Source organism: Anoplopoma fimbria, chromosome 21 (assembly GCF_027596085.1).
Source record: "Anoplopoma fimbria isolate UVic2021 breed Golden Eagle Sablefish chromosome 21, Afim_UVic_2022, whole genome shotgun sequence".
NCBI lineage: Eukaryota > Metazoa > Chordata > Actinopteri > Perciformes > Anoplopomatidae > Anoplopoma > Anoplopoma fimbria.
In genome coordinates this window covers 14,451,789-14,479,187 of record NC_072469.1, presented here as the reverse complement: position 1 = coordinate 14,479,187, position 27,399 = coordinate 14,451,789, and the positions used below count along the sequence as shown (strand labels likewise).

The window sequence follows — 27,399 nt, the reverse complement described above, 5'->3', positions numbered from 1 at the left end:
TATTTGTGTATACAAATACACAAATAAGCATTCTTTATCCCTGCTAGTAACTTCGAACATGCTCTACTTTTTAAATGAATACTGGTGAGTTTTTTTTTTAAGTACTTGTTTCAAAAGAGTTTCAAACATAACAACTAGCGTCCAAGTTTCCGTTTTATTTTGAAAGTCATGACCGGAATAGCTCTGTGTCACACTGTGTGGTCCGGGCAGGAGCTCTGCGGGTGCGCCTCTCCGGTGCGACTCTGACCGAGGAAAAGAGGTCCTCTCAGGCGCTGCCGGGATTTTGTTTCATTCCCCGGCTACCAAATTCTTCCCGCATTTTGGTTCTAATAGAATCTCTTTCTCTGAGGAGGGAAGTTGAGCAGGGAATGAGTTAGCAGCGGAAACCTAGCGTGACTTCTGGGAGGAGAAAGTGGCCCCCCGGTGCCAACAAGGCAGATAGTTGTGACCGCCGTGTGTCTGCGCTGCGGCGGAGCGCCTCATCACTGGGAGCTGGAGGAGGAAAGAAAAGCTCGGTCACTACTTCTGTATGTAGCCTCGGAAACAGCCACCACAGCGCCAAGGTAAAGGGAATAATGAGTGTATTCATGTCGTATTCTTTATATACCAGCTTTAAAAAAAACAAAACTATTTTAATTATGATGAATTATGACATTTCTGTACCGTTTTTGTTATGTTTTCAGTGCTCAGTTCATACGGATGTTAAAGGTATTTTATGGCATTTTCTGTCACTTGTCGTAACACATAAATGTTCCTGTATGGATTGATATTTGAATATGGCACCCAAACATGAGTGAGTCTATTATTAATAGGTGCTATCTTAAATTCTGTTTTTACACAGTTAATTGTTAGCTGGTGGGATGTCATTGTGGCTTTATTACTGGGCATTGCAATTATTGCAATTAGTAAACTAATCTGCTCTGGATATTTTTGAGCTAGAATATTCAGCCATTCGTTTTATTGGATCGTATGCAACAGGCTGTCAGTGGATGGTCATATGAAAGGGCTTCAGGTTCTACAAGTAATCTCACATGATCTGTTTGAATTAACTAGGGATCACTTCACATGAGATGCTGCCAGCCCAGAGGAAGAGAGAGAGAAAGAGACGTTAGAAGTTAAAAAACTGTTGAGATTCTTTGAGGTCCCACGAAGAGACAGATTGAAGTACATCCTGAAGCCATGTGTGGCAAACTGGAAGCAGAGCTAGGAATGTCTGCAGACCATACAATAGATCTCTGACAGAACATGCAGAGCTGGCTGTTTTGTTATCGCCCAGGCGGTGCATGATTGACAGGCTGCACAGCATCCATTGATCGCATGAAGTAGAGTGTCGTCCCCCCCCCCCCCTTCAATTCATCTGATGGAGACGAAGAGGACGATGAAGGCCGTATGAATGCGGGCTGACTCCACGGTGTTGCTGCAGAGCATTGGTTTAATCAAGTAAATGGAGGCAGGAAGGAAGGGAGGAAAGGGCGGAGGGAAGGGCAAGATGTGGGAAGGAGATATGGAAGGAGAAGAAGGGGAGGGGGGGTGGTGGAGGAAGGACAGTGAGGACGGACGGACGGAGAGAGGGGGAGGACGGCTAATTGAGGAGGAGGGTGAATGTAAGAAAGTGGGGGGAGTTGAAAGACGGAGCAAGAAGCTACCAGCTGAATGGATATATACACCCCCCCTACTCAAGGGAGCAGCTGCTGCCGGCTCCCACCTGATTTACGAGGTCACTTAGTGTACACAGAGGGGCCACACCCAGGGCCTTTTCTTCCGGACATGTGACGTTTCTCATGTGTGTGTGTTTGTTTGTTTGTTTGTTGTCCGTGAGTGACGTACTCCTTATGTGCAAAATTGTCCCCTCGAGACAGAAGTGATGAATATGCACTTTGTGGTTTTTTTTCTGCGTATGCGCTGCAGTGTCCCTATGGGGACAGGAGTGATGAATGTAGACGATTGCCCTCCACGACACATGCTTTGAGTCGGAGAGCCTGGGGGGGGGGGGGTCTCAGGCTCAGAGGCCGTAAAGTGGCACAAATAATCGCCTGTTACAGCCATTTACCTCCACCACGTGCACACGAACAAGCATGCACGCTCGCCGGCCCTGCATCTGACGATCCCAGAACAGCAGTTATCTCTGTGATTCGTCTGCTCTGATTCACATGCCTGACCCGCAGCACAAAACCTCTGCAGTCCTTCCTACATTCTGAGGCTTTCTCAAAACCATATGGTCATTTTAAAACTCAACTCAAGACGCTTATCTATTTTCTGTGCTACACAATGATCTCTTTTGGCTGCTTTTGTTCTGTTCTATTCTTCGTACAATTATTTTTGCCCCAGGTTTGTCTATTTTGGGAGCTAGATTGCGGGGTGGGCCCTACTCTTGGTTTTTGGTTTGTGACCTCCAGAGCTGCCTTTAGCTGAAACGCTTGCTTGTCTCCTTCCATTCTTCCTCTCCACATTGGGCTCAAATACATTTCGGGGCCTTTTATCTTTGGAGGGGGGGGGCTCTTTCTTCTAAAAACAGCCTCTGAAACACGGGTGAGGAATGGCCCAGTTAAAGCTGACCCCTGCTTGCCAAGGTCCGTTGAGACAACGAGGCTAAACACGTCATGTTGGTAGTAAATAGTAGCAGGCTGCAAGTTCTCTCACACTGTGGTGATTATTGTGACAGTGTGGAGGTTTAACTGTGAGGGACTGTGAGTCAGAAAATATATATTTTATACGCCTCTCATTCACAGAAACGACTTGGTTGAAGGACACAAAAGCGTTTCTTGTTTGGAAATGTGGCTTTACTCACCAACATGAACACTACTTGTCTTTCACCCTGACAATAACATAGCTGTAATCAGAGAAATGGTCATTATACTTAAATGGAAAGCTGGTTCTGGGTATCAAACCTCAATACTTTGTTGGTGCCAAATAGGCACAATATCAAATACTGTTTCTTTAATGTGTTTTGGTGCATTTGTGCCTAAATTAGATAGAAGACAGTAGAGAGGTGACTGGAAATGAATGGAGAGAAATGTGGGACAACATGGGCCAAAGGTCCTCAGCTGGACTTGTCCACATGGACAATGTCTTAGATCCTAGGCCACAAGAAGCTGTAGTGTTGTTAACTCCTCTTTGATCAGTTTGTCTGTTTTAAATCAGATTTTTCTATTGAGACAAAGTTCTTACACTGACACGTGTGGCTTCTTTCAGAAATGTGGCTTCTTTTGTTAAATGATGGAAAACAGTTTTTTAGGTCTCAATATTAGGTATTACTTTGGTCTCAATGCTGAAACTCACATTGTAACAGCAGTATCAAAACATGACCACTGCAACCGTTAAGCCCCTGTGTAATATTATATATAATATGTTTTCTCAAAACGGTACCTGACATGACCTGTGAATGAGGGTAACCATTTACAGCGTGGGCAGTCAATATGTTTACCAGGTTTTCATGAGCAGCATATAACTTTATCTCAAACTTTTATACAATTCATATAGTCTAGAATTATTTGTATTTTATTGTGCAGACGCGTAAACGTAAAAGCTGTAACCTGAAGTTATTTTTGATTGTCGATTATTCTACAAATTGTCTTACGAAATAATGGTAAAGTTCATAAGAGTTTTCCAGAGCCAAAGTAATTGTCTTTAAATATCATGTCATGTTTATAAGACAAAGCAAAGCAGCAAATCCTCACAACTGACAAGCAGACATTTTTACCAATTTCCTCTAAAAAAACGAGATAGAAATGTTTTAATTACTAATGTAGTTCCTGACTACTTCTCAGCTAAGAATCAACTCATCAATGAATCTTTTCAGCTGTGACGTTAACGTACGAAAATAATGTGATTTTTTGTTTTGATATTCAAGTAAGTAGCAGTAGTATTGGATAAAAAAAGAAGGAAACAATCTCCATCCCTACTGTATTAAAATGTTATACACATAATGTTTAATTTTCTCCAAATATGTTCTGAAATTTGATGGACATCAATAACTGCATTGCTACTCTGCTTATTTAGCTGATTTTTAAGTAATATTTTATTTTGATTGATCATATCTATTTAACAGTATCCAAACCATATATATATATATATAGAGAGAGAATTCTGTGCGTATAGGAACGGCCTTGTTTGATATTTTAACATCAGAACTTTTCCTCTTACCCCTGATCAGTTACAGAGCATTGATCAGCTCCCACGTGCCTAACCTCAGTGCCCCCATATGTGTGAACACATAGAACCGATACAATGCTAACCCTGTTCTCCGTCTGTGTGAACGTGGTCTGGAAGTCTCAGGGGTGTTAAGTGAGTCACCAGCAGTCCGCCAGTTCAGAGACAGAAACGCATTATAGCACTGTGGCTCCATAGACCAGGGCTTCTTTAAAACCACTCATTGGACTTGTAAATCCCTCTATTTATATCCGATGTAGCTCCATAATAGAAGTTAACTTTTCTGACTGAACCAGAACAATATTATACATATAATACTGCTGCTGCTTTATAATATAGTGAATTGATACGCATCAGTGTTAGAGGAGCTCCACAGAAACAAGTGCGTGTATTTTACTTAACATGAGGTGGACTAATGAGGCAGATCACTAGCAGCATGACAGGAACATGAATCTAGCTCAAAACGAAATATAAAAATAACTCGATATCTTATTCACTCTTTTTATTCCACAGCAGCTGTTCTAGTTCAGGGTCATCAAGCTTGACAGTTAAAGGTTCTCTAAAGTAAGTCTATTGTGCTCATTAAGTGATACGGCAGAGCTGGAATGCAGCTTTAGAACCCAATGTTCAGTCAGCGGTTCCCTTGAGAATTCAACAGATATTCCTCCGCTGTTCCCAAGAGGAAATGCATTTAAAGAGGTAGCGCTACTGTTTTTACTCCGCAGCTTTCACTCCGCGGTGAGAGCGGAAACGGAGGTCCTTCAGTTCAAGTGTCAAAGTCTGGGGCCTAATGAAAGACATCTGAGTGTCATTAAGGTGCCAGCATCTGAGCATTACATAGGGCCTCAGAGGAAAGACGGCAAAGGAGTCCACAGCTGGCCCCGCTGCTGGGTTCAAATCGGATTAAGAGCAAACTTTGACATATCTGCCTGTGTAGCAAAAAAAACAGAACAGCCCAGGACTTTCCACATAGTCTTTGTGAGTTGTTAGCTTCTGTTGGACAGCGTTTATACTGGAGTTTGCACAGAAAATGATGTTTTGCCCCACACTTTGTTGCCCACATTTTGCCCTTAGGGTTAACTGTAATAACTTGTGAGCCCTTAACTTTTCATCTTGCGGCATCATCAGGTGAAACACTTTGGTTTGTGACCAGTTGCCTGCAAACCAAGCATGACATGACACATGTACAAACTGGCAATGTCCTGCACCAGCTGTTCAGACTTCCGGTAACTTCTCTTTCTAGCAGACACAGTTTCTCTCCCGGTAGCAGCAGCAGCAGCCCTCCTCTAGCAGACTGTCAGCTCTGGAGAGAACCTCTCTGTTGAATAATCACTTCGCTGCTGTAAATATTTGTCTGCCACCGCAGACTGCTGTCATGTATCTAAATTACTCCTCTCGCTGTCTCGGCAATGCAGGTGCTGCGCTGGTTTTCGTGGAGGTAGACACAGAGAATTAACATCTGTGACAGCTGTGTATTCGTTTCCAGTGAGGGCCCTTTTGGCTGTGTTGCTATCATGGTGTGGAACAGTTTCCAGGCTTGTTTAGCTTTCCGCAGAGCTTGGATTACAGTGATGGCCCGGTTTAGGTTTAGGAATCAGACACGCTTGATTCACAAGGACAATATGCTGCCGTTTTGGCACTGCATTTTAAACTCTCTGTAACAAGGGGGTCTGGTCGTCTCTCTCGCTCTTTTCTCTCTCTCTCTCTGTTTCTCTCTCTCTCTCTTATATTTTCTCAATTTAATGCCAAATATGTCATCTTTATGGCTTCAAAAGGGAGATGTGGCTGGCTGCCAGGCACCACGATCCAGGCTTCCTGTCCGATTCCAGCTGAGCTTCCTGTGTTATAGCAAAGGAAGGGCCAACTCAGCAAAGAAAGGGTGTTTGGGGGGGGAGGCTTATTGTACAGCGGATCCCAGCTCACACAGGCGGAGTCCTTTGGTTCGCATTGTCACAGCCAGGCAACCCCAGAAGATCCCTCTAAAACTAGCCTGGATTTTAGAATCTGATGCTCTGCCCTCCTCTAGATCTGCTTTCATAGGATCACCATGATGGGTTAAACAGATGTTTTTCCTAAAAATGTCAGATTTAGCAGATGCTTCAGCAAAGCTTGTCCTCTGTCAAGATAGACTTCACAAACTCAACAGTAAAACAGCATTGGAACTATTTAACACATTACCTTATGACATATTGTGCTCACATCTTGCCATTTATCTATTGTAACAGTTCAGTTGTTGGTTTTCCATGTCTCTACGGGGTTGAGGCAGATTTGTTTTTGTGTCTCCTGTGATTTAAACCACCACCCTTCTGGAGTGATTGCAGAGGCCAGGTGGGAAGGACCGAGTCCGAAATAACTTGTTAGCGCTGCACAGCTATTTTCACCACAGTGATGGAGCCATGAATAGTGTGATATGTGGACCACTTGGCCCTCCTCCAAAGGTTATGGTTCTTGCCTCAATTGTTTCTACTCAACTGCTGTGGGAGGACGTGTTGTGATGAGATGTGTAACCTATTCTATGTGATTGGGTTTCAGGCGCTGAAAAAGAAAAGCAAAGCTGCTCAAGTGTTTCTAGATTTTCTGATTGGAAAAGTCAGAAAGTCCTTGCAAGGCAGTATGCCCCCCCCCCACCCAAAGGTGTATCTTTAGCCTCCTACATCTAGGGGAATGTTGGAAGGCTTCGAGCAAATGTGTGTGGCTAAGTGTTTTGTGTGGAAAGTAGAGCAGAATCTCCAAGACCAGCAACAAGCTGTCTGTTGAGCTACTCGTAAAGCTGGTATTTAGAATGTACCCTCTATTATTCTGTTGAACTATTACAGGGTGGAGGATTATGGGTCCCTTGACGAGCCATTTTGGAAACTGCATTAAAATACCTGATTAACACATCCTGAATAAAAAAACATGCAGACCAATAGTACCACCATGTCACTCAGCTACCACTTTGTTAAGATAAAAATTCAGCAACCTCTCACAACAAAGACGTGTCACCTTTTTCTTTAGCACAAGTGCCACTTTTTAAATTTTTGAAAACACCATGTTTAAACATGTCACCAATACATATTTTAATGAGCGAATGTTAAATATTCTCTCTCAATTTAATACCTCAATACATTCAGGATGTTACTTTGCATATCTTTCCTGTGGTAGATATTTTGTAAAATATGCTCAAACTCCTATCGGTGCCGATACTCTGTTTTAACAACTGTGCAGAATAGTTTAATCGCTTTAATCATTTAACTTTTTCTCAAAACAGAAATAGAAGCTAATGTCATCCACACATATATATAAAGTAAAGTAAGGATGGCAGACTGAATCAGACGTGATGGAAACTCCTCTGCATTGCTTGTCCTTGCTCACAAGTTCCACTCCTACTCTAGCAGTTTAATACCGTTATTTTCACTTTTCTCTCTATCTGACCAAGCTTCTTCTATTGAGGAAGGGCTTGAAAAGTGGAATGCCCTTGTAATGTGGAAACTATGATGATATGATTTTTTTTTTCTAGCAGTTTTTGTTTCTTCCCCACAATCGCCTGGAGTCTGAGTTCTCTCAAGTTTTTTCTTCTGTTGAAAGACCAAATCAGATTGTCTGCCCATATCAATGTCCTTGAAGCAAAGAAGCACCAAAGGACTTCACCATGTGCCTCATTAGTATTATTAATCACACGGAGGCTCTTTTGGCAAAGAGGCGTCGGTGAGTGGGAACACTTTAAAGGATCAGACCCTCTGTCATGCTCTCAGAAGGGCAGCCTGATTCATTGCTTTTGTCCGCTATGAGAGGGTTCCTCCGGATGGTGGTGGGAGGTGGTGGCGGGGGTGGTGGGGGTAGGACAGGGACACAGACGGACACTGTTTGGTATTCTCCTTCAGCTCTGTCGGGCGGCTTGTACGTCTCAGAGCTCAGAAACGTTCCCCCTGCTCGGCGCTGTTTTTGAAGGGTATGTGAAGTCAAGGGGCAACTGCTGTGGCTTGGCTCACAGTGGAGGGAGTGAACTGAGCAGTTGTGTGGGTGGTATGGTGAAGAAGGGAGACAGAAAGAGGGAGAGAAAGAAGGAAACAAGGGAGGAGAAGAGGGAGGATGGGAGGATAGGATGCCAGAGATTTGCCAACTGTAGAGAGACTGAATGCACCTTGGAATTGTTTTATTAAATCATAACTGAACTCAAGATCCTCGAAGTATATAAATCAAAGATACTTTAGCTATGCAGACCTGTTTGCTTTTGACAAATGTATTATTCTATTTGAATTTAAAAGGCCTGAACAACCAGTCTAAAACTGTCCAAATGAAGGAGAACCAGAAGGCCAGAGGGATAACTTAGTAAAGGGGAGAGAAGTCTGCAAGTTCTTCTCTGGACTTGAAGCAGAACCTCTCCCCTCCAAGTCGTGGACCGCCCTTTCCTGTTTTTCCTTCTTTTCCATTCCTTCTTTTCACGGCAGGAGAAGAACAGTCCCTCTCCTACACAAAGAGCGCTGTGACTCTGAGCCGCCAGCTTCTTTACTGCCGCAGTCAGCGTGCACTTTACTGTGTTGAGCTCCCTGACTCCACTGGTCATTATTGATGGCAGCGCTTTGCTGAAGTAAGCACCTCTGAGTGCTTTTAAATGCAGCTCAATTTTAAGGAAAGTAAATCCACTTCACAGCTGAGGCTTGTGTGGCTCAATTAAGCTGGTTTCTCCACACCAGAAGTTTTCACATGGGGGTTTCAGGGTTCCTTGAGTTGACAATCGGGAGTTGTACAACTGCAGCGCTTCAGGAAAGTGGTTTGTGGGAATCAGGGTGGTACAAACACAGCATCCCTTTTTAAATCTCACAGCTCACATTTCCCAGAAGTGCAGTAGCAGTGTTGCCTGTTACTATCCTGGTCATGCAACGTTCATGTCCCTCAGGAATGCCTGAGAAGCTTGGCCCTTTTTAGACACGCACCGCAGTGTCTGCCATGCATCACCGTCTCCTGCCAACTGATAGAGCTTTATGAAGAACCATAAAACACTGGGATGCTGTTAGTCACAGCTCAGGTGTGTGTGACAAGACGACAGGAGTTGAGGAGTAAAACATGTGCCGGTATGCCTGCTGTTGTCTGACCGAGAGAGATGGGAAGAGCGTGGGATAAACTGTAAGAGAATACCTGGTTACTGTAGTCAGGAAACTGTGTGGAATTCATATTTTATGCTTTCACTGGGACAAATACATCTGAGCATTGTGGCAGGCAAACATCTCCTAGTATTCCTCATCCCTACCTTCTGAACATTAGCAATTCATATCTGTGCCACAACCATAATACTGAAGCTGTTTATGAAAGAGGACTTCTCAGAGCATGCGCTTTTTCAAACCTCATGAATCAAACTTGACTAGTGATGTCACTCAACTGTTAAAAGATGATGTTATTCTTTGGCATTATAGCTTGTTCAAAACGGTATGTGGGTATGGATTCTGAGATTTAAGGTGGTTGTCAGGGAGTGCTGAGTGAAATAATATTGTTTTCCCAACTAAGCATGTATGGAAATCTTAAAAACAGTGCTAATAGGGCTGGGAAAGTCAGAACATATTTATTGAAGTGTAGTCAGGAAATATTGTAGTTGCTATTGTTTCTATGGTGTTTTATTGCATTGAGGTTGTAATCCCGTGTTGTATTTGCTTGTTGTATTTGACATTAAACTATTGTGGATTGCTGCAGTATTCAAATGATTTGGTTCTTGTCATGGTTCAAATCTCAAATTACATTTAGGTCACAAAGAATACATTCACGGCTTTACTTCTGAGCAAGACTTGGAGTCTGTGGCAACAGTAGTGCCTTTGTAAGGCTGGACCTAGGCACAGACCATTGCTTTCAGCTAAATGCTAATGTCAGCATGTTAATATGCGCAACATGACGATGCTAAAATGCTTACGACAAAAATGTAAACCTGCTGGTGGCCCTAGAGGTAATGTCTTTCCGAAGTCAGTCAAAGCAGGATTCATCCTCTGGAGACCAGGAATGTTTGTCAAAAGTTCATAACAATCAAATCAGTAGTAGAGATATTGAAGAAGAGGATGGACTGACATTCAGACCCACAGGCCGACATTTCCATCCCTAGAGCCATCCAGCTTCTCACCGGGGTAAAACATAGTCCAGTGGAGAAAAAAAAGGTTTCAAACTATATCATTTTTAGCTAATATATAAATATCGTCTTAATGTATGATGCATTTTTCCGACTTTAATCTGCTTTTTTGCTTCTAAACTGGTACAGCCAAAAAAAAAACATTTGTTATAGCGGCCATGTTAACCAAAAGCACCTTGAAATTTATGACGTCTGACGTCTGAACTCTGAGCTTTAGAGGCGCACTTGAAGGCAGCATAACATCCCGTTCCTAGCCCTTTCTTGGATCGTTCACTGTCCTCTGCTATATTTCACTGTAGTTTTTTGTTTTTTTACTGAACATTCCTTCTTGTGGCTGCTAAGCTTCACAGGATTGAAGACAACGTGGTTATTTTTCTAACTTGACACTTCGCTGGCGTTTTTTTGGACTTCGTTTGCGTTTGAATAATTCCTTGGAGCTGAAGTCAAAACCCCAGCAAGAGAGAAAAGCAAATATCTGAGTGTGCAGTTTTGTTATAAGAGGAATGTGAACCTAAATTATTTCATTTTAAGCTTGGTTTTCACTGAAAGCAGTTGTTCCTCGTTCGTGCACATACCATACATCACAAACTGCTGCACAGGGATCAAGCCCCCTATGGATCGATTGGCTTCAGCATGGTGTGGTGTTGATGGTGTAACAGTGGCAGAACAAGGTTTAATGGGGTACTTATCTCGCATGGAAACACAGCCCATACACTTATACACTCAAACACACACTGCCCATGTACAGCAGTGGAGATTCAAGCCAGCTGATCTAATCTGGGGGGCTGTAGACAGGCCGTCTGCCCCTCTGTGTCTATATAAATGGACACACACACACACACACTCGCACACGAACTCAGGAATGCATCACTCAACACCGTGCACACTGAACGTCAGAGCTTCCTTTACCACAGTGTAAGAGAATGCAGTCTTAACTGCACCAAGGAATGAAAAAGGAGATTTTATAACAGTCCTTCCTGCTCTAATTTAAACCTCATGCTTTAAGATTCTCTTAGAAATGGCTCCCATGAGTTTGTGATCTATAGTCATGCGGGATATTGGTTTTACATTCCACATGTTAATTAGATTCGGCACATGCTGATCCCCTGCCAGTGCACCTTCTTACAACACCAGAGACCATTGATTCGGTGTCTCTCTGTAGGAGACTTCACGGCTGTTGCTTATTAGAACTGCCAATAAGACGTGGCGAGAATCCCAAAAGCATGTCAGGGCTGACTAAATCTTGTATAATCTTATAATGATGGTGAACTGCGGACATTGTCTGGAGTTTCCCTTTCACAAATATAGCTCACAACAGGAGATTGTCCGTTTCAGACGCATTCTCAAAATATTGTTTTTGGATTAGGCGAGAGGTTTTTGTGTCAGGGAGGCTAGGTTCCAACTTTTTTTCTGTTCCGATACTGTCACTGACATGTGGGCTTTTTAAACCGAACACAGATCCGATACCAGTGTTAAATTAATCATACGTTGCTTCTTTGACTTTTTACAACAAAATGTAACAAATAAATACAAAGAAATGAATTTACTGAATTGTTATTCATCAGTAAAATAATAAATCGTCCACCAGCAGCTTGGTAAAAAACTTTTACAATTACAATCCAAGTGTTAACCTTTTTAGTGCAGGAACAAATTGGTCAAAACTTAATACAGGAAGGTAAATTCCACTATAATGTATATATTATATTAACAAGGAATTGAATTGAGTAGATCGACCCCACCAACATTATTGGCCCAATATGTGAGATCGGTATCGTTGCACCCCTGGCAAAAGTTTCTTGCCGTTCCTTGAATATATCTGACAATACCCCGGCAGGGTAAAGTCTGCTTAATGTCCGGTCGAAATTATTCAGACACATGCTCACATACAGCTCCTCTGGGTAATGCCTAGGTAAGTTCAGGGTTTTGGTGCATGTGTGAAGGGAGTTTCACAGTGCAGACTGTTTATATTACCTCACCTCTGTTCTCATGATTATCAGAATCAGAATCCGAAGCTGTTTATTGCCAAGTACCTTACACATTCAAGGGATTTGGCTAGATGATCTATTGGTGCGTTACAGTAAATAACAAACACAGTGCAATACTAAAGATATCATTTAAAAATAGAAATGTGAAAATATACAATAAACTATGGTAAAAAGTAAACACATAAGACTTTATTGATATTTTATTTATTTTATTGTCCATAAAGCTTTAGCCTCAAACTCAAGGAAGTCTTCTCTGGTCATTTTTATGCATGCTAGTAGTCTGTCGGTTGGTCTTTGGTGGCTTGAAATATCTTTGCAACTGTTTCAATGAAATGATCTGCAGACATTCATGGTCCCCAGAGAATGTATCCTTATGATTTTTGTGATCTCTGTACCTTTCCTCGAACGCCACCATGAGCTTGAGAAGTTTTCGTTTAAAATTTTGCAACCCAAGAAGGTCACGTTTTTTATTTATCTAGCTAATTATCTTCACATCTCAATTGGCACCAAATTTGTATGTTCATCCTTCCCAGAGGATGGATCCTAAGGATCCTGCTTAGCCCCTGACTCTTTTTGTTGTCGCCATGAGGTTGAATTTTGTGACTTGTCAACCAAGTGGCTTGGTTGGTCTCTGCCATTTTGGTTCGAAGTCTAATATCTTCCAAATTATTGGACGGAATGCTCTGAATTTTGGTCCAGACATTCATGTCCGTCAGCCTCACTTGTAATGTGTGGTTAGCAGGCTAATACTAAGATTGTGGTAAACATTATATCTGCTAAACATCAGCATGTTAGCATTGTTATTGAAAGCACTTCAGAAATATTTTGCTCAAAGCACCACTATCCTTAAGTACATTCTCACAGAGCCGCTGGCGTGGCGGTAGGCTGCTCACAAATCAGCCGATTAGTGCAGAGAAAGGTCCTTCAGCCCACTTATCCTTAGTAAGTCATACACTTTGCATTAAGAGGAGGACAAGATGCATCGATATGGCTGACCAAAGGGCCTGCTCACGGACAAGTGATCAATATACACAACCAGAGAGGGGGTGACTCAAGGGAGCTGATGCTATTTACAGAGAAATGGATGTTAGGAAAAAGAGGCTGCAGTCCCACCCCGGGGAAAGTCAGTGTGACCGTGTCTGTACGTGAATGTGTCCATGCTGTAGCCGACATGTTTGTATGTGAAAGCGGCCTGAATTGAATTAGCTGGCCCTTTGACCGACTGAGAATAGCAAAGCCCTCGCTTCCGGATACTTTATTGTCTCCAATAGCCATTTAAACATTCAATCTGTCATCTTTCTGGGACGCTCTCCCGCTCCTCTGGACCCCTTTGTCCAGGAAATTACGAGTTCAAGCTTTCAGGCTTCGAAGCACAGCAGCTATTATTGTGAACAAAGACACAATCACAAATGACAAATTGCTTCTCAAAACAAGGGTAGCTCTATGATGAGACGACATTTAAAATGGTTTTTTTTTTCCTTGTGTGTGTTTTCAGATGGACCTGAAGCTGCTCTTGATTTCAACATTGCTAGGAGTCTTTTGTTGCGGTAATGCTCAGAAAGGTAAGATTGGCTTACATACTGTATTGCTGTGATGTCATCATTCTTTTTTTTTTATGTCAGCATGTACAGTAAATCTACAGTTCATGATGATGACTACCTCCCCAGAGATAGAGGCCAGCTACTTTATCTTAACGATTTAATTTACCAGAGATCCACCTACAGAGACCGTAGAGTATAATGGAAAAGACGGAATGTCTCCAATTACCGCCGAGCCACACAGAGTTTTCCAGACGAACTGATGTGTAAACACGGGGGGGCTTAGCAGGCTGCTTACCTTGCAGGGCCTGTGCTGTGACCCTGCTCCCTCTGACTCTGCCTTCTTCTCTCTTCTTTCTTTGTTTCCCATCCAGAGGGGAATGAGTGCATCAATGCCAACGCCAAGTTCTGTGGGGAGTGCATCCAGGCCGGAGCTAAATGTGGCTGGTGTAAAGACCCGGTACGTGAATCCATGCTGTCAGATATAATCGCTTCTGAGAAATGTCGTTTGATGCAAATTTCCCCGCTGCGGGACTAATAAAGGATTATCTTATCTTATCTTATCTTATCTTATCTTGATGCCATTATGATGCATTAAGGCACTCTGTGCCTAATGTAGGGCTGCAGCAAACGATTGTTTGTGATCTTTTTTTAAAGTAATCGATTTCTTGTTAAGCCTGTTAAATATCAGAAAACAATGCAGCCATCACAGTTTCCAAGAGCCAAAGGTGATTACTAGTCTAGTCCGACTAACAGTCTGAAAGCTATTTAGTTTACAAATATAGAGCCAAAAAGCAGGAAAATCCTCACCTGAAATGATAAGTTTAATAATCGATTAGTTAACCAACAGGAAATTAATCGGTTACTATTTTTATATCTATGTCATTTTCAAACATTTGATATTTCCAATGCTGAAACTTCTTCAGTGTGTCAAGAGTTAGAAGAACTACGGTGGCCAGTTCGAAAACCTGCAAACACTAATGGCCCTATCTAGAGCCAGTGTTTGGTTAGACTGTTCTGGGCTACTGTAGAAACATAGCTGCTGGCTCCTATAACAGGACCTGCTCTGTATGTAGGTATAAACTGCAATCCTAACGAGGGTAACGAAAACATTCTTATTTTTCTTATTTCAGGCGATTTAGCCCTAGAAAAATGATATATAAAATTCCATATCTCCCAAAAGATCCCTCAAATGCTACACAGTGGTCCTTTTAATCAAGAAAACCAAAGTAGAAAATCGCTAATGAGGATAATTATCCTCACATTTAAGGAGTTGGGACCAACCAAGTATTTTTGCTCAATGAATAATATAAGTGATTATTTGATTGTCACAATTGTTACTGATATATCATTTCAGAACTAGACCAATATGACCTGATACATTTCCTGTTGTTGATGAAGACATGATTTTTGTCTGTCTTTTTTGCACCAGCTTTAACAGTATGATAAAAATTGATTGATGTATCGTCCCTTTAACTCTCTCTGTGCTTCTGCTCATAGGACTTCTTGAAACAGGGGGAGACCGTGTCGACCCGCTGTGACGAGCTGCAGTCTCTGATAAAAAGGGGCTGCGATGACGCCATGATCGAGAACCCACACGGGGAACAGAAGACCCTCAAGAACAAAAAGGTGACACATCGCAGAAAGGGAGCAGAGAAACTGAAGCCGGAGGACATCACTCAGATCCAGCCCCAGAAACTCAGCCTCACTCTACGATCTGGTGAGAATACATTTTATTGAAGCTTTTTTTACTGAAGCTATTCTAACCTTCTTCTTGAAATCAAACTGTTTTTCTAAATAACGGTAACTTCATGTAGGTGAGCCGCAGTCTTTCGAATTGAAGTTCAAACGAGCAGAAGATTATCCCATCGACCTGTACTACTTGATGGACCTGTCCTACTCCATGAAGGACGATCTGGAAAATGTCAAGAACCTGGGAACAAGTCTAATGCTGGAGATGTCAAAGATCACCTCTGACTTCAGGATAGGTGAGGATTTTTACTCTAGACTGTGATCATCACATTTGACAGTTTGTTTCTTTTGTGGTCAAAATAATTCAAATCTTCCCTTGTCGCATGTTTGTCGTTGGTTCACAGTTGTTGGAGCTACTGCAAGATAATGTATTTAGTAGCTCAAAACTAAAAAAAAATGTATATTAAAATGTACACTTAGAGACAAGATTAATTCAAAATGCCCTTTTAACCCTTTTTGAACAAATCACCGGTCATATTGTGCACCTATTCAACAATATGAACAAACAATTTACAAAAAAATCTATTTGGAATTATAGATTTTTTTATCGTTTTTTTATCGTTTTTTTCTTGTAAAACAAAATTGGATGGGTGCTTACATACGCTAGTACCAACCAATTTCAAGAAATATCAAATATTAAATGTCTCTTGTGACTGTACACCACTCAAATATTCTGTGTCATTTTCATTGACTTACATTTTTGAAGGACATCATTATTTCTTTCCATTGCCAATGAAAGTTAATAAATCTGCAGAGAAAAAAGACGCTCCTTGTTGAGTTTGCTTGAGAATCTTCACGTTTTTAAGTTTTCTTCAGTTTCAAAGTAAACAGATAATATTTCTTTGCACACCCATGTGTACATCGCAAACAGGAACTGCTAATAGCTTATTCGGCCTACTTTTAATGCTGACAATTTGCAGAAATGTAAACATGTAGTAACAGGGCTCAAAGTAGTGGTCAGGACTTTGTCTGAGGGGGTCCACAGAATCAGAACCTAAAAGATCTGAAGTAGACTGACTGCCTTGTATTTTCAGATGCCCTGTTGTGGGTATTTAGTGCCACCCAGGTTTGAATGACCTTTTGTGACCTGCACAAACAAACCAAAGAAGTAAACAAAGTTCACAGACCTCCTTTGAATTCACTTGGTGAACCAGGCATCTAGTTAAGCCTTTAGCCAAATCACTTGTTGACATGTTTAATTTAAATTCTGTCTTTTGAAGGTTTTGGTTCCTTTGTGGAAAAGACGGTTATGCCGTACATCAGCACCACCCCTGCCAAGCTGCTGAACCCATGCACGGGCGACCAGAACTGCACCAGCCCGTTCAGCTACAAAAACGTCCTGAAGCTGACCAGCGACGGCAAGAAGTTCAACACCCTGGTGGGCCAGCAGCACATCTCTGGAAACCTGGACTCTCCTGAGGGGGGATTCGATGCCATCATGCAAGTGGCTGTGTGTGGGGTAAGCAAAAGAAGAAGAAGAAAATAAGCTATTTCCTTTCAGTAATACTGTTGGAAATAATCATTCTCAGGTTCTCAAATCAAGGTAATTTTCCCACAATTACGGCACTCGCTCGAAGGGATACAGCGCCAGTAAATGTGTTCGTGTGGTGATGTGTGAAAAGGTATTTTATGAGCCACTGGTGTTTACAAGGGGATTTTTGGATGCAGTGATAATCAGAAGTTCGTGTGCCACATTATGAGCTGCTCATATTCTTCTTAGCTTTTATAAAGAGGATATATCGATGTTGAAAAATGATTACTCAACAGTTTTAAGTGTTTCTTTCGCATTTCTCAGGACCACATTGGTTGGAGGAATGTGACTCGTCTGCTGGTGTTCTCCACTGATGCTGGCTTCCACTTTGCTGGCGATGGCAAGCTGGGTGGCATCGTTCTGCCAAATGATGGAAAATGTCACTTGGAGAACAATATTTACACCATGAGCCACTACTATGTAAGAGGATCTGTATTTTTGGGCCTGTTCTCCATGTGGGCACACACTACTATTCGTGTTGACTGTGTGTTACATTGTCAAATTTACTTTTCTCCTCCATCCTGTTTTATAGGACTATCCCTCCATCGCTCACCTGGTTCAGAAGCTGAGCGACAACAACATCCAGACCATTTTTGCAGTAACGGAGGAGTTCCAGCCTGTTTACCAAGTGAGTTGTTATTTCTGGCTCTTTGTTTCTTTATCTGGCACTCTACTTCACTTCTATCCCTTTCATTTTGAGCATGCTGTTCCTCATTCCTTTGCTGTGCATGTATGTGATTAGAAGTGCTTAAAAATATCCAGCCGGGCTGCTATCTCTGCTGTGAGTTATAATAGCATCCCCATAAATGCTGTAATTATTTCCTTGTGCCATGCTGTTGTGTTTTCAGGCCAGTTCAGCCCAGTTTCATCTGATTTTGATAAAAGTTATTTCATTACGTAGCCCCGCATTAGCTTCAGTGTGATTCAAAGCAGTAACAATTCCATCATTTCAAGGTTGAAATCAATGTTGTAGTTATCTAAATCTGGAATTAAATGGTTAAACCAGTATATTTGAAGGCTGTAATGAAATGCAGTCACCTGTTGCCCCCGGAACAACAGTCTAAAAGTGTTTTTGATTTTTGTCGTTGCTAATAAATTCCAGTTATCACAAGATTAACAGAGCTCTTAGAAAGCTTTATTCTAAACTTTTTTATTCTCTCCCCAGGAGCTGAAAAACCTGATACCAAAGTCTGCCGTGGGCACTCTGTCTGCCAACTCAAGCAATGTAATCAACCTTATTATAGATGCCTACAATGTAAGTACACTTTTATTAAGTTAACAGCTGCTCACATGAACCACACCAAAGGTTGTATGAGGTACTTATCCATAGTTGGTGTATTGCTTACAGTAGACAGCAGTCGGAACACCCCAACTTTGGAAAAGCAGACAAGACTACCAGGATGAGAGCAAAGTAATGTACCGCTGTGGATTGGAGCAGCAGCAAAACATATTTAAGACATCATCATAAAATCATCATCATAAAATCAGTATCAGTTTATGTGTATGCTACCCCTGTACCTTGCTAACGGACGACCCTTTCCCACACCTATGCTCTCTCTGACAGCAGACACCTTTGACAAAACAGTACATTTTACCATGCTGTTTTGTCAAAGGAGTCTTGTGGGCTTAAAGAGAGCATATATGGATATAACGGAAAGCTGAAGAGGTAAAATATTCTAAATATAGCGTATACTTATACTGATATTTAATCTTTCTTAGGTGGCTAAAATATGTTTTGCTGCTGCCCCTTCCACAGCAATACATTATATTGCTCCCATCCTGTTACTCCTGTGTGTTTCTCCAAACATTGGTTGTGCCTACTGCCATAGGTAATACACAAACATGGACAAGTACCTCCCACAACCCGACATAAAAAAATCCAAACTAATCTTTTGTGTATTGTATGCTGTCAAAACAAAGCTACCAGATCACATTCCAGCATCGTGTTGTTATCTCTTGGTTTTTTGGCAGTCCCTCTCGTCCGAGGTTATTCTGGAGAACAGTAAGCTTCCAGAGGGAGTGACCATAGCTTACACGTCCCGCTGTAAGAACGGAGTGGTTAGCGAGGGCGAAAGTGGACGGAGGTGCTCCAACATCTCCATCGGAGATGAGGTGAGTGATACTTTCTGTTGCATTTAATCAGGAGATGAGTAAGCCTGAACACACACCACCATTCAGAACATTATGAGACAGAAAATGTCATATAAAATTTGATAATTTAAATAGTTTCCATGCATTTATGTCATCAACAATGAATGGTTTCTCAGAAATAAACCACAGGGATCATAGTATCTTGTAAATACAAAAATGTCTTTACCTATACAGACACATTTTACACTGGCCATTTACAGTTTGTGAACTTAAAGTTAAACATTTATTTATTGTTTAAATCCTTATTTTGGGAAGCAGCGACGCAAATCTTAAACATGTATCGAGCTGATGATGGCTTCTAGCTAAAACGCATTCGCTGTGTGCCCATAATAAATAAAAAGACACTTTATCTTTGAGTTTCTATTTATTCATTATTTTTATTGCCTCAATTCCAAGTATCATTACAAATGTTTAAAAAAACAAAACGCATCTGTCTTTGCCGTTGTCGTAGTCCTTGGCTTTAACTGTAGAAGCACATTTATTTACATGTAGCTCTGCAGGAAACACATTGACACAATGTCATGATATGCTTATATATGGACATGTTCTGCATTTCGAAATAACGTTAAGTAATTTGCCAAATATCAACCTTTAGCTTCCCAACATGACATATGGTGTTCCAGTGAGCAATTGGTAGTAATATGAATGAAAAAGTAGTAAATAACTAATAAATAAGCAGTAGGAACACAAAAAGAATCTGTAATTGCATATTTGTAATAGGTTTTTTTGTGTTTAATTTCGAAACAAAAACTGCCGTAACAACATCCAAAGCCATCAGTCTCCCACTTAAATTATGAAATGTCAGATACTTAAAAAACATATTTTTTTGTAATTCTCACGCTTTATTGCACAAGAGCTGCTCTCCTTCATTGTGGTTTATTTTTTGTTCCCCAACAAACATAAACATCACGTAGAAACACGTTATTGGTTTGACTTTTTGTTTAGATTGTGACAGACGTGCTGCAATCTCAGTGTTTTGCTCTCTAAGTAAGGCTGTCTCCTTCTTCAATCCTAGGTCATGTTTACCATCAGCGTGACGTCTAAGGGCTGTCCGAAACAAGGCAAACCTGAGATCATCAAGATAAAGCCCCTGGGATTTACGGAGGAGGTGGAGATTATCCTCAACTTCATCTGTGAGTGTGAATGCAACAAGGACGGCATCAAGAAAAGTCCACTCTGCCACTTGGGTAACGGGACCTATGAATGTGGAGCCTGCAAGTAAGTCAATACACGTCTTAACAATCTTTATTGCACCATATGTGTTTCACTGAAAAATATCCAAAAGCTTCACGTATCATACACAGTCTCACTTGGAGAATCACAACCTCTCCCTTGTCTTAGGTGTAACGAAGGCCGCGTGGGCAGAAAGTGTGAATGCAGCAGCAACGATGTGGCCACGGAGGACATGGACAGGACCTGCCGTAAGGACAACGGCACCGACATCTGCAGCAACAACGGAGACTGTGTGTGCGGCACATGTGAGTGCAAGAAGAGAGACAACCCCGAGGAGCGGTACAGCGGGCAGTACTGCGATTGTGACAACTTCAACTGCGACCGCTCTGGAAACAAGCTGTGCGGAGGTGTGTATGACTGATCTTGTCTCTCTGAATATGAGATCTTTACTCAGATGATGTAAGAAAAATGAGCTGATTAAAGCTTTCTTACTCTTTTTGTTTTCCTGGTTTTCCTTAGGGCATGGCCACTGTGAGTGCAGAGTGTGTATCTGTGACCCCATGTGGACCGAAAGCGCCTGTGACTGTTCTCTGGACAACAGCACATGTATGGCGAGCAACAAGCAGATCTGTAACGGCAGAGGACTGTGCGAATGTGGCACCTGTAAGTGCACTGACCCCAAATTCCAGGGTCCCACCTGTGAGACGTGTCCTACCTGTCCAGGAGTCTGCACTGAGCACAAGTAAGTCTCAAAAGATGTGTCAAAATGCAAATATCCCCCATATATTATGGTATATTGTAGTCAGTCTACAAAAAGTGAAATGGTAACAGCAGGCCATAACTAATTTTAGTGCAATGAGAAAAATCTAAAACTATCCTTCTAAAAATCTTCCGAAAAAAGAGGGAAAGTAAAATTGTCGGGTACTGGTAAAGATCAATAAGTCCAATTGAAAAAAGTTCAACACTACGACAAATTTAAGATTAAGAAGTATTTTAAAGGGTTAGTCCACGCCAAATTAAAAAACATATTTTCTGTCTTCTGCTTCAAATGCTACCTAGCCATATAGATAGTTAATGGTCCAGGCAATGGAGATATATTAAACCCCTATCGCCTGATTGCAATGACTCAGAACACACATTCATGATGCACTGATATATATGTAGATTCAGAGTGACTTCCACTTCCCAAGGATATCATTGTCTCTGTCCATTGTGAATACACATTCATAAATCTGCTTGGAATTCATGACAAAGAGACAATCCTTATAACTCCAGATCTTGCACTTTTTTTTGAAGTTTCTTCAGTTTTAAAGTAATCCAGTAAAAGCTGACTAAACGTTAATGGGTAAATTAAAAAGAGGAACTTTTAATAGGCAATTTGGCATACTTTTGATGTTGCTAATTTGCTAACATGTAAGCTAATAAAAGGTCAAATACAAGCTAAAGTAGCCCACAGCATTGAGACATCCTCAAGTTGTCTAAGGGGTTTAAAAATCCATGGTCTAAAGTTACACGGCCAATTTCTGGGAAGAGATGTTGAATTTGTTTAATTGTTATTTTTCAGCACGTGCAGAATTAAACTCCATTCACCTCATTTGTCATTGAGTGGAGGCAGAAAATCCAGAGAAAGATATCTCAAAACCTGGTCATTAATGCCAAAACTCTGCATTATTACACAAAACAAGACATCGGTGGACTTGTATGTTTTTGTTTTAAATATGTGTGACCCTTTAATAGCAAATCTCAAAAGCTCATTAGTAACGACAACATCCTGCTCCTACCAGAGAGTGCGTCCAGTGCCGGGCGTTCGGCACCGGTGAGAAGAAGGACACGTGTGAGAGAGACTGCAGCTACTTCAACCTGATCAAAGTGAAGGACAAGCTGCCCCAGCCCAACGACGCCTCCTACCCCGTGATGCACTGCAAGGAGAGGGACGCCAACGACTGCTGGTTCTACTACACCTACGCCGTCAACAACAACACGGAGAAGGAGGTCCATGTGGTGGACAAGCTGGGTAAGCAGAGAGATGGGCCAACATGAGCCAGGGTGTGGAAAGTTTCTGTTACAGAGAAAGCTAATTACAGGGGCTGCGGTGGTTGGGCTGCAAAAATAGGGCATTTGTTTATTCACTTTCAGCCGTGTGATGGTATGTTATTCCCATGGTCTTGTTATTTTTGCACTCTTATTTCAAGCTGCCTAAACACTGCTGCGCCCCAATGTTTCAGACTGCCCCGACGGCCCTGACATCATCCCCATCGTGGCGGGCGTGGTCGCCGGCATCGTCCTGATTGGCTTAGCCCTGCTGCTCATCTGGAAGCTGCTGATGATCATCCACGACAGACGAGAGTTCGCCAAGTTTGAGAAGGAGAAGATGAACGCCAAATGGGACACGGTGAGTCTTAGGAGCCGGAACCGTCTCTGTGGAAGATGAGAAGGATGAATACGTTTGATTTATGGCAGAAGGTCGGTTGAGTCACTTTAATGTGAAAAACAGGTGTTGTTCTGCAAAGCTGTCTGCTGTCAGGGAATTAACTTATAAAGATTATTTGTTGTTCTTAGCAGCAGATGAGATTTGCAGACGGGTTGATATCATTATTATGATATCATATCAAGTGTCTCGCTCGCATTCTCTTCAGTCTCACAGCTGCGAAAAATAGACTGAATGTGTTGCTTTTGAATGGCGCTCAAAATAAATGTCTGTGAGGACTTTTTTGGGAATGTTATGCACTCTGAGCATAGCTGGACTTTTTTTCCGGGGAGTGGCCACAGCTCCTCCCCTCCCTGTTTCCTCCTCGCTGTAGCATCATCAGCCAACATCAATATGACAGAAGACTGGATTTCAGCATCACGTCGTGTGCAGTGAAATGCCTCCACCTAGTGGTGGAACAGTGTCACACCCGCAGAGTATGTGGTTTTGATGATGCAGATGTTCCTGATCAGTATTACTTATTACCATGGGTAGGGCAACCTAGGGCTCCATATCCCTGTAATTTTGAGAAATGAGAGACTGTGAGTGAAACTCTGGGTAACCTGGGTTTCCTGACAGGATAACAAGGCAAAACAACCAAAATGAATTTTAAAGACGCTGAATGAGCTCCTTCTTGTGCTCTCTTATGATTGCAACCACATCATCCTGATGTGAAGCCTCAACATAGTCCTTGTTTCTAGTAAGTTTAAATAAGGGTTCACACAATCTGGGAGGTTTGGTCATCGTAATATTTCTTATTGCCTTTAAGGGCGAGGGTCTGCGTATCTACAATTCCTCACAAGTGGTGGAGGGAGACTACATAATAATAAAAATGGCTTGAAATGTCTGAAATAGAGTCGAGCCTCTATGAATGGAAGACTGAGCGGCACCATGGTACCAGGCTCTAATTAAACATAAAAAATAACAGAGCCTCTGTTTGAAGGGACTGTTGTCTGTTTGAAAGTCAGAGGGCTCAGTGAAATGTAGGGAGGTCTGGATTGCATTTCTCTGCTTGTGATCCTTTATTATGTTGTATCTCTTGTGTTTATTTTTATAATATTTCGGGGCATTTTCTCTACATAATGTAGCTGTAGAGTGCCTGCGTAGGCTACAGTGCCACCAAATATAGACACTTAAAGCAGAATATTGCTGCCTTAAGAAAATATACCCTATGTTAGAGTTGTTCCTTCATGTTTTATTTATATATTTTTTATGATTTGGTATATGTCTATATCTGAGAGGGTCTGTCAGTGTGGATCTGTTGCCGAAGGAAGCATGGGAAAGAGTCCTCTTGATGAGCAAGCCAGGATCTGTTTTCAACCAACGGGAGAACTTAATTAGTATTATTACTATTATAAACATTATACTTTATGCTTTTCTCAGAAAGATGACAAAAAATGATTGGAGAAAGAGAGGAAGTTCATGCCACCCAGGTCCCTAGGTTAACCAGCAAACTAACCCAGAAAACGACACAAATTGATAACAAGTGATTGGTAGAGTTTGAGTGGAGGTTCTCTGGTAGGTAGGCTCTGGGGCTGGACTTTATCTGTCTGTAACCAGGCGCCCATCGTCTCAATGAGGGCTTCCAATAAAAAAAGTATTTAATTGTAAAGTGCATACAATCCACATTTTAATTGTGAAAAAGGCTAATCACAAACATGCCCTCCTTTCATCACTTTCACTGGACTTAATTCCTACTTTTCTCTCTTTATGCTTTATGCCATTTTTTATTCCTTTTTTTCTGTGTTTTTCCTGCTGAACTCTATTCTGTCCTCATTCTTTACCTGTAGCAAGACAACCCAATATACAAGAGTCCTGTCAATCAGTTCCAGAACCCACAATATGGACGTAAAGCTGATGCCCTTTAAGTTTGTATTTCTTTTCCTTTCCACGTCATTTTCCTGCATGGGCTGTTTTTGATTGTCTTGATTTCACTTAGAATCTGCCTTTTCTTCATTTCACCTGTCTTTTAAAACTATCAAGAACTCAAGTGGGTAGTAGAAAGAGAAAAATGACCTTCATAGTTTGTAAATAAAAAAACAATGAGTGCATGAGTGTGCTGTGACAATTAATACAGCGGATAAATCACAAAACCTGGTCAGTGAATGGGTATGTGAAGTGTCTTCAGGGCGCAAATGCAAAAACCTTGTGTGGTGAGTATGAAATGTGTTTAAATACGATGCATAATTTGAACTTCCTGATATTTGGTACGTCGTCACAAAAGCATGGCTGTGTGCTAAGCGTGATCTAAATAAATAACATGTACAGTCCATGGTGATGTTCTATTCCTTTGCTGCATTTGTTTTTCTGTGTGATGTGATGAAAGTGTTCAAAAACGTTGCATATTCATCACTGACTGAGTAATAACTGGATTTTTGATTCAATTTTTGTTTTCCAGGGGGAAAATCCCATCTACAAAAGTGCTGTCACGACTGTGGTCAATCCCAAATATGAAGGAAAATGATGGCGTCACAGTTTTCAATGAACTAGAAGTATCTGACAACTGCAGTATTTACCGCAGGTTCGGAGTCTGGGGGGATGGGGGGGGGGGGTCTGTGGAGGAATTTATGTAATTTCTTCTTGTTGCTTTACCATTATAACGCACCATGCAGCCACTGCATCTGTATTTTTACTAACACTATCGATTTATATGCATTTGTTGAATTTTAGATGTACAGTATACAGTATGTGTATATACTTTTAAGTTGCATATTTGCAAAAAAAAAAAAATTATGAAGGTGTTTTTTTCCTGCTACAGGACTGGTATGGGCAGAGGATGTAGCTTTTTTTTTTTAACAACAAAATGTGGACACTAGTGATATACAATATATGTGCAAGAATTTCTAAGCTTCTGTCTCTTTCTCTGTCTTCTCGTCCCTCTGTGCACTGACTTCCTGTGTTCCAGACAGGATTTAGGTTTAATGTGTAAATTGTCAGCCATAGCAGCACATAATGCCAATGTTTGTATGTTTATGTGTGTGTGTGTGTGTGTGTGTGTGTGTGTGTGTGTGTGTGTGTGTGTGTGTGTGTGTGTGTGTGTGTGTGTGTGTGTGTGTGTGTGTGTGTGTGTGTATATAGAAAACAACTGCAATAGGAAGTATTGAATGATATTTCACATTCAACTTAGATTGGACTGTTATGTTATATCACAGAAGATTATGCAGTGGTTGTAAATGTAGTTTTGATCTGCAGCTTAGAAACACATTATATTGCACTCTTATTGAGAAATGTTGCCTATTCTGAAGGAGTAAATACAAAAATGAAGATTATTATCAACTATCATCATTCAAATTGTTGATATACTATCACAAAGGGACTGTATACCACTTGTTAAAATTATGAAATAGTGGCGATGTAGAACAATCAAAGCATTTGTATAGTTATGATACAATTTGCAATTAACTAATGAAATATTGTTGTACTTGTTAACTGCAGTAACTTTCTCAGGTCCTTTCCTGTGTTCTCGTCAAGTACGCCAAAAATACGTTTTTATGTTAGCTTGTTCCGTGAACTGGTAAATTAATTTGTGTGGTCAATTCTGTTGATGACATTTTTTTTGTTTTAGTTTGTAAGACCGAAACAGGAGTAATTGTTCTGACGTCACATGAATCACCTTTGAAATGCTTTCACAGCCCAAATGCCTCTGAAGTACCACACACAAGCCTTTACAGTATTGTTTTCAAAGTGCCTTTTATTTCAATACCTTGTTCTCTCCCAATACGGTTTGAGTTATTTATTAAATAAAATACAAAAACTGTCTGTGTCTTTCTGTCTTTCCAGCTATCATTATAAGATAACCCTTTCTGTTCTAAAAAAGGAATTTTTAATTGATTATAATCTGATGTGGATCTCCATATTTTTGAATAGCTGACCAGAAACAGGAGTGTTGGTGATACAGCTGAAGATTCGCTCCAATGTTTTAAATATATTTTATACTGAAACACTTTGATAAAATGAACAATGAGTTAATACATCATTCAAGTATGCAGCTACTGAATGTTTTTTGTGATAGGGTTCATACAGTACAGAGGAGGACTGAGTGAGGCATTCTGCCAAATCTGCGCTATTTTCATGTTGTAACTTTTCCAAATTAAGATTAATTCTTCATCTTTTTGTTCAGCACTGTATCTACTAAAACACATGTTTAACTATTCAAAATGTGTAAGGGTTAGTATCAGGCCATTTATTTATTTTAGATTTTTAATTGTGGTTGTATTTTTCTGAGCCCTATTATCAAAACCCTTACGTCAATTAAAAGTTATGCCAACCAGCCCCCCCTCCTCAATAAAGTTGGCAACTTATTTTAAGGAATGAGTCAACTGATTACCCAGAAATGTCGTCTTATGACAACATTTTTATTTTCTACTTACAGTTAAGCAATTTGGTCTAGTAATGGGGGATGGGCAATTCCTAACGGTTTTGTGGCAAAGGCACTGATTCAGCGTAAAACTAGTGAGAAAGATGGAGACAATATGGACCTTTATATTTGAGTCAAGTTAATTGGGAAATAAAGCATGACATGTAAAAGCCCTGGTCCCTTACAGTTAGTAATTCGTATAATA

General features: G+C 41.1%; 1 protein-coding gene across 1 annotated transcript; it reads left to right on the top strand.

Annotated features, from left to right (window-relative positions):
* The first annotated feature begins 246 nt into the window (after positions 1–246).
* Positions 247–26,586, top strand: itgb1a (integrin, beta 1a). The gene is made up of 16 exons (XM_054622622.1): positions 247–563; positions 13,721–13,787; positions 14,138–14,223; positions 15,264–15,483; positions 15,581–15,751; positions 16,736–16,974; positions 17,311–17,466; positions 17,579–17,674; positions 18,212–18,301; positions 19,018–19,158; positions 20,213–20,415; positions 20,539–20,777; positions 20,890–21,112; positions 22,155–22,384; positions 22,596–22,762; positions 25,236–26,586. The coding sequence occupies exons 2-16, from the start codon at positions 13,721–13,723 to the stop codon at positions 25,299–25,301; spliced, it is 2,394 nt and encodes a 797-aa protein (XP_054478597.1). The 5' UTR covers positions 247–563; the 3' UTR covers positions 25,302–26,586.
* Positions 26,587–27,399: the final 813 nt, after the last annotated feature.

What these genes read in the sequence shown, in the direction of transcription:
- itgb1a (XM_054622622.1), top strand. Translation starts at nt 13,721, where the DNA reads ATGGACCTGAAGCTGCTCTTGATTTCAACATTGCTAGGAGTCTTTTGT. An exon ending in TTGCGGTAATGCTCAGAAAG is followed by an intron (nt 13,788 to 14,137) that starts GTAAGATTGGCT and finishes TTTCCCATCCAG; the next exon opens with AGGGGAATGAGTGCATCAAT. An exon ending in TTATTATAGATGCCTACAAT is followed by an intron (nt 18,302 to 19,017) that starts GTAAGTACACTT and finishes GTTTTTTGGCAG; the next exon opens with TCCCTCTCGTCCGAGGTTAT.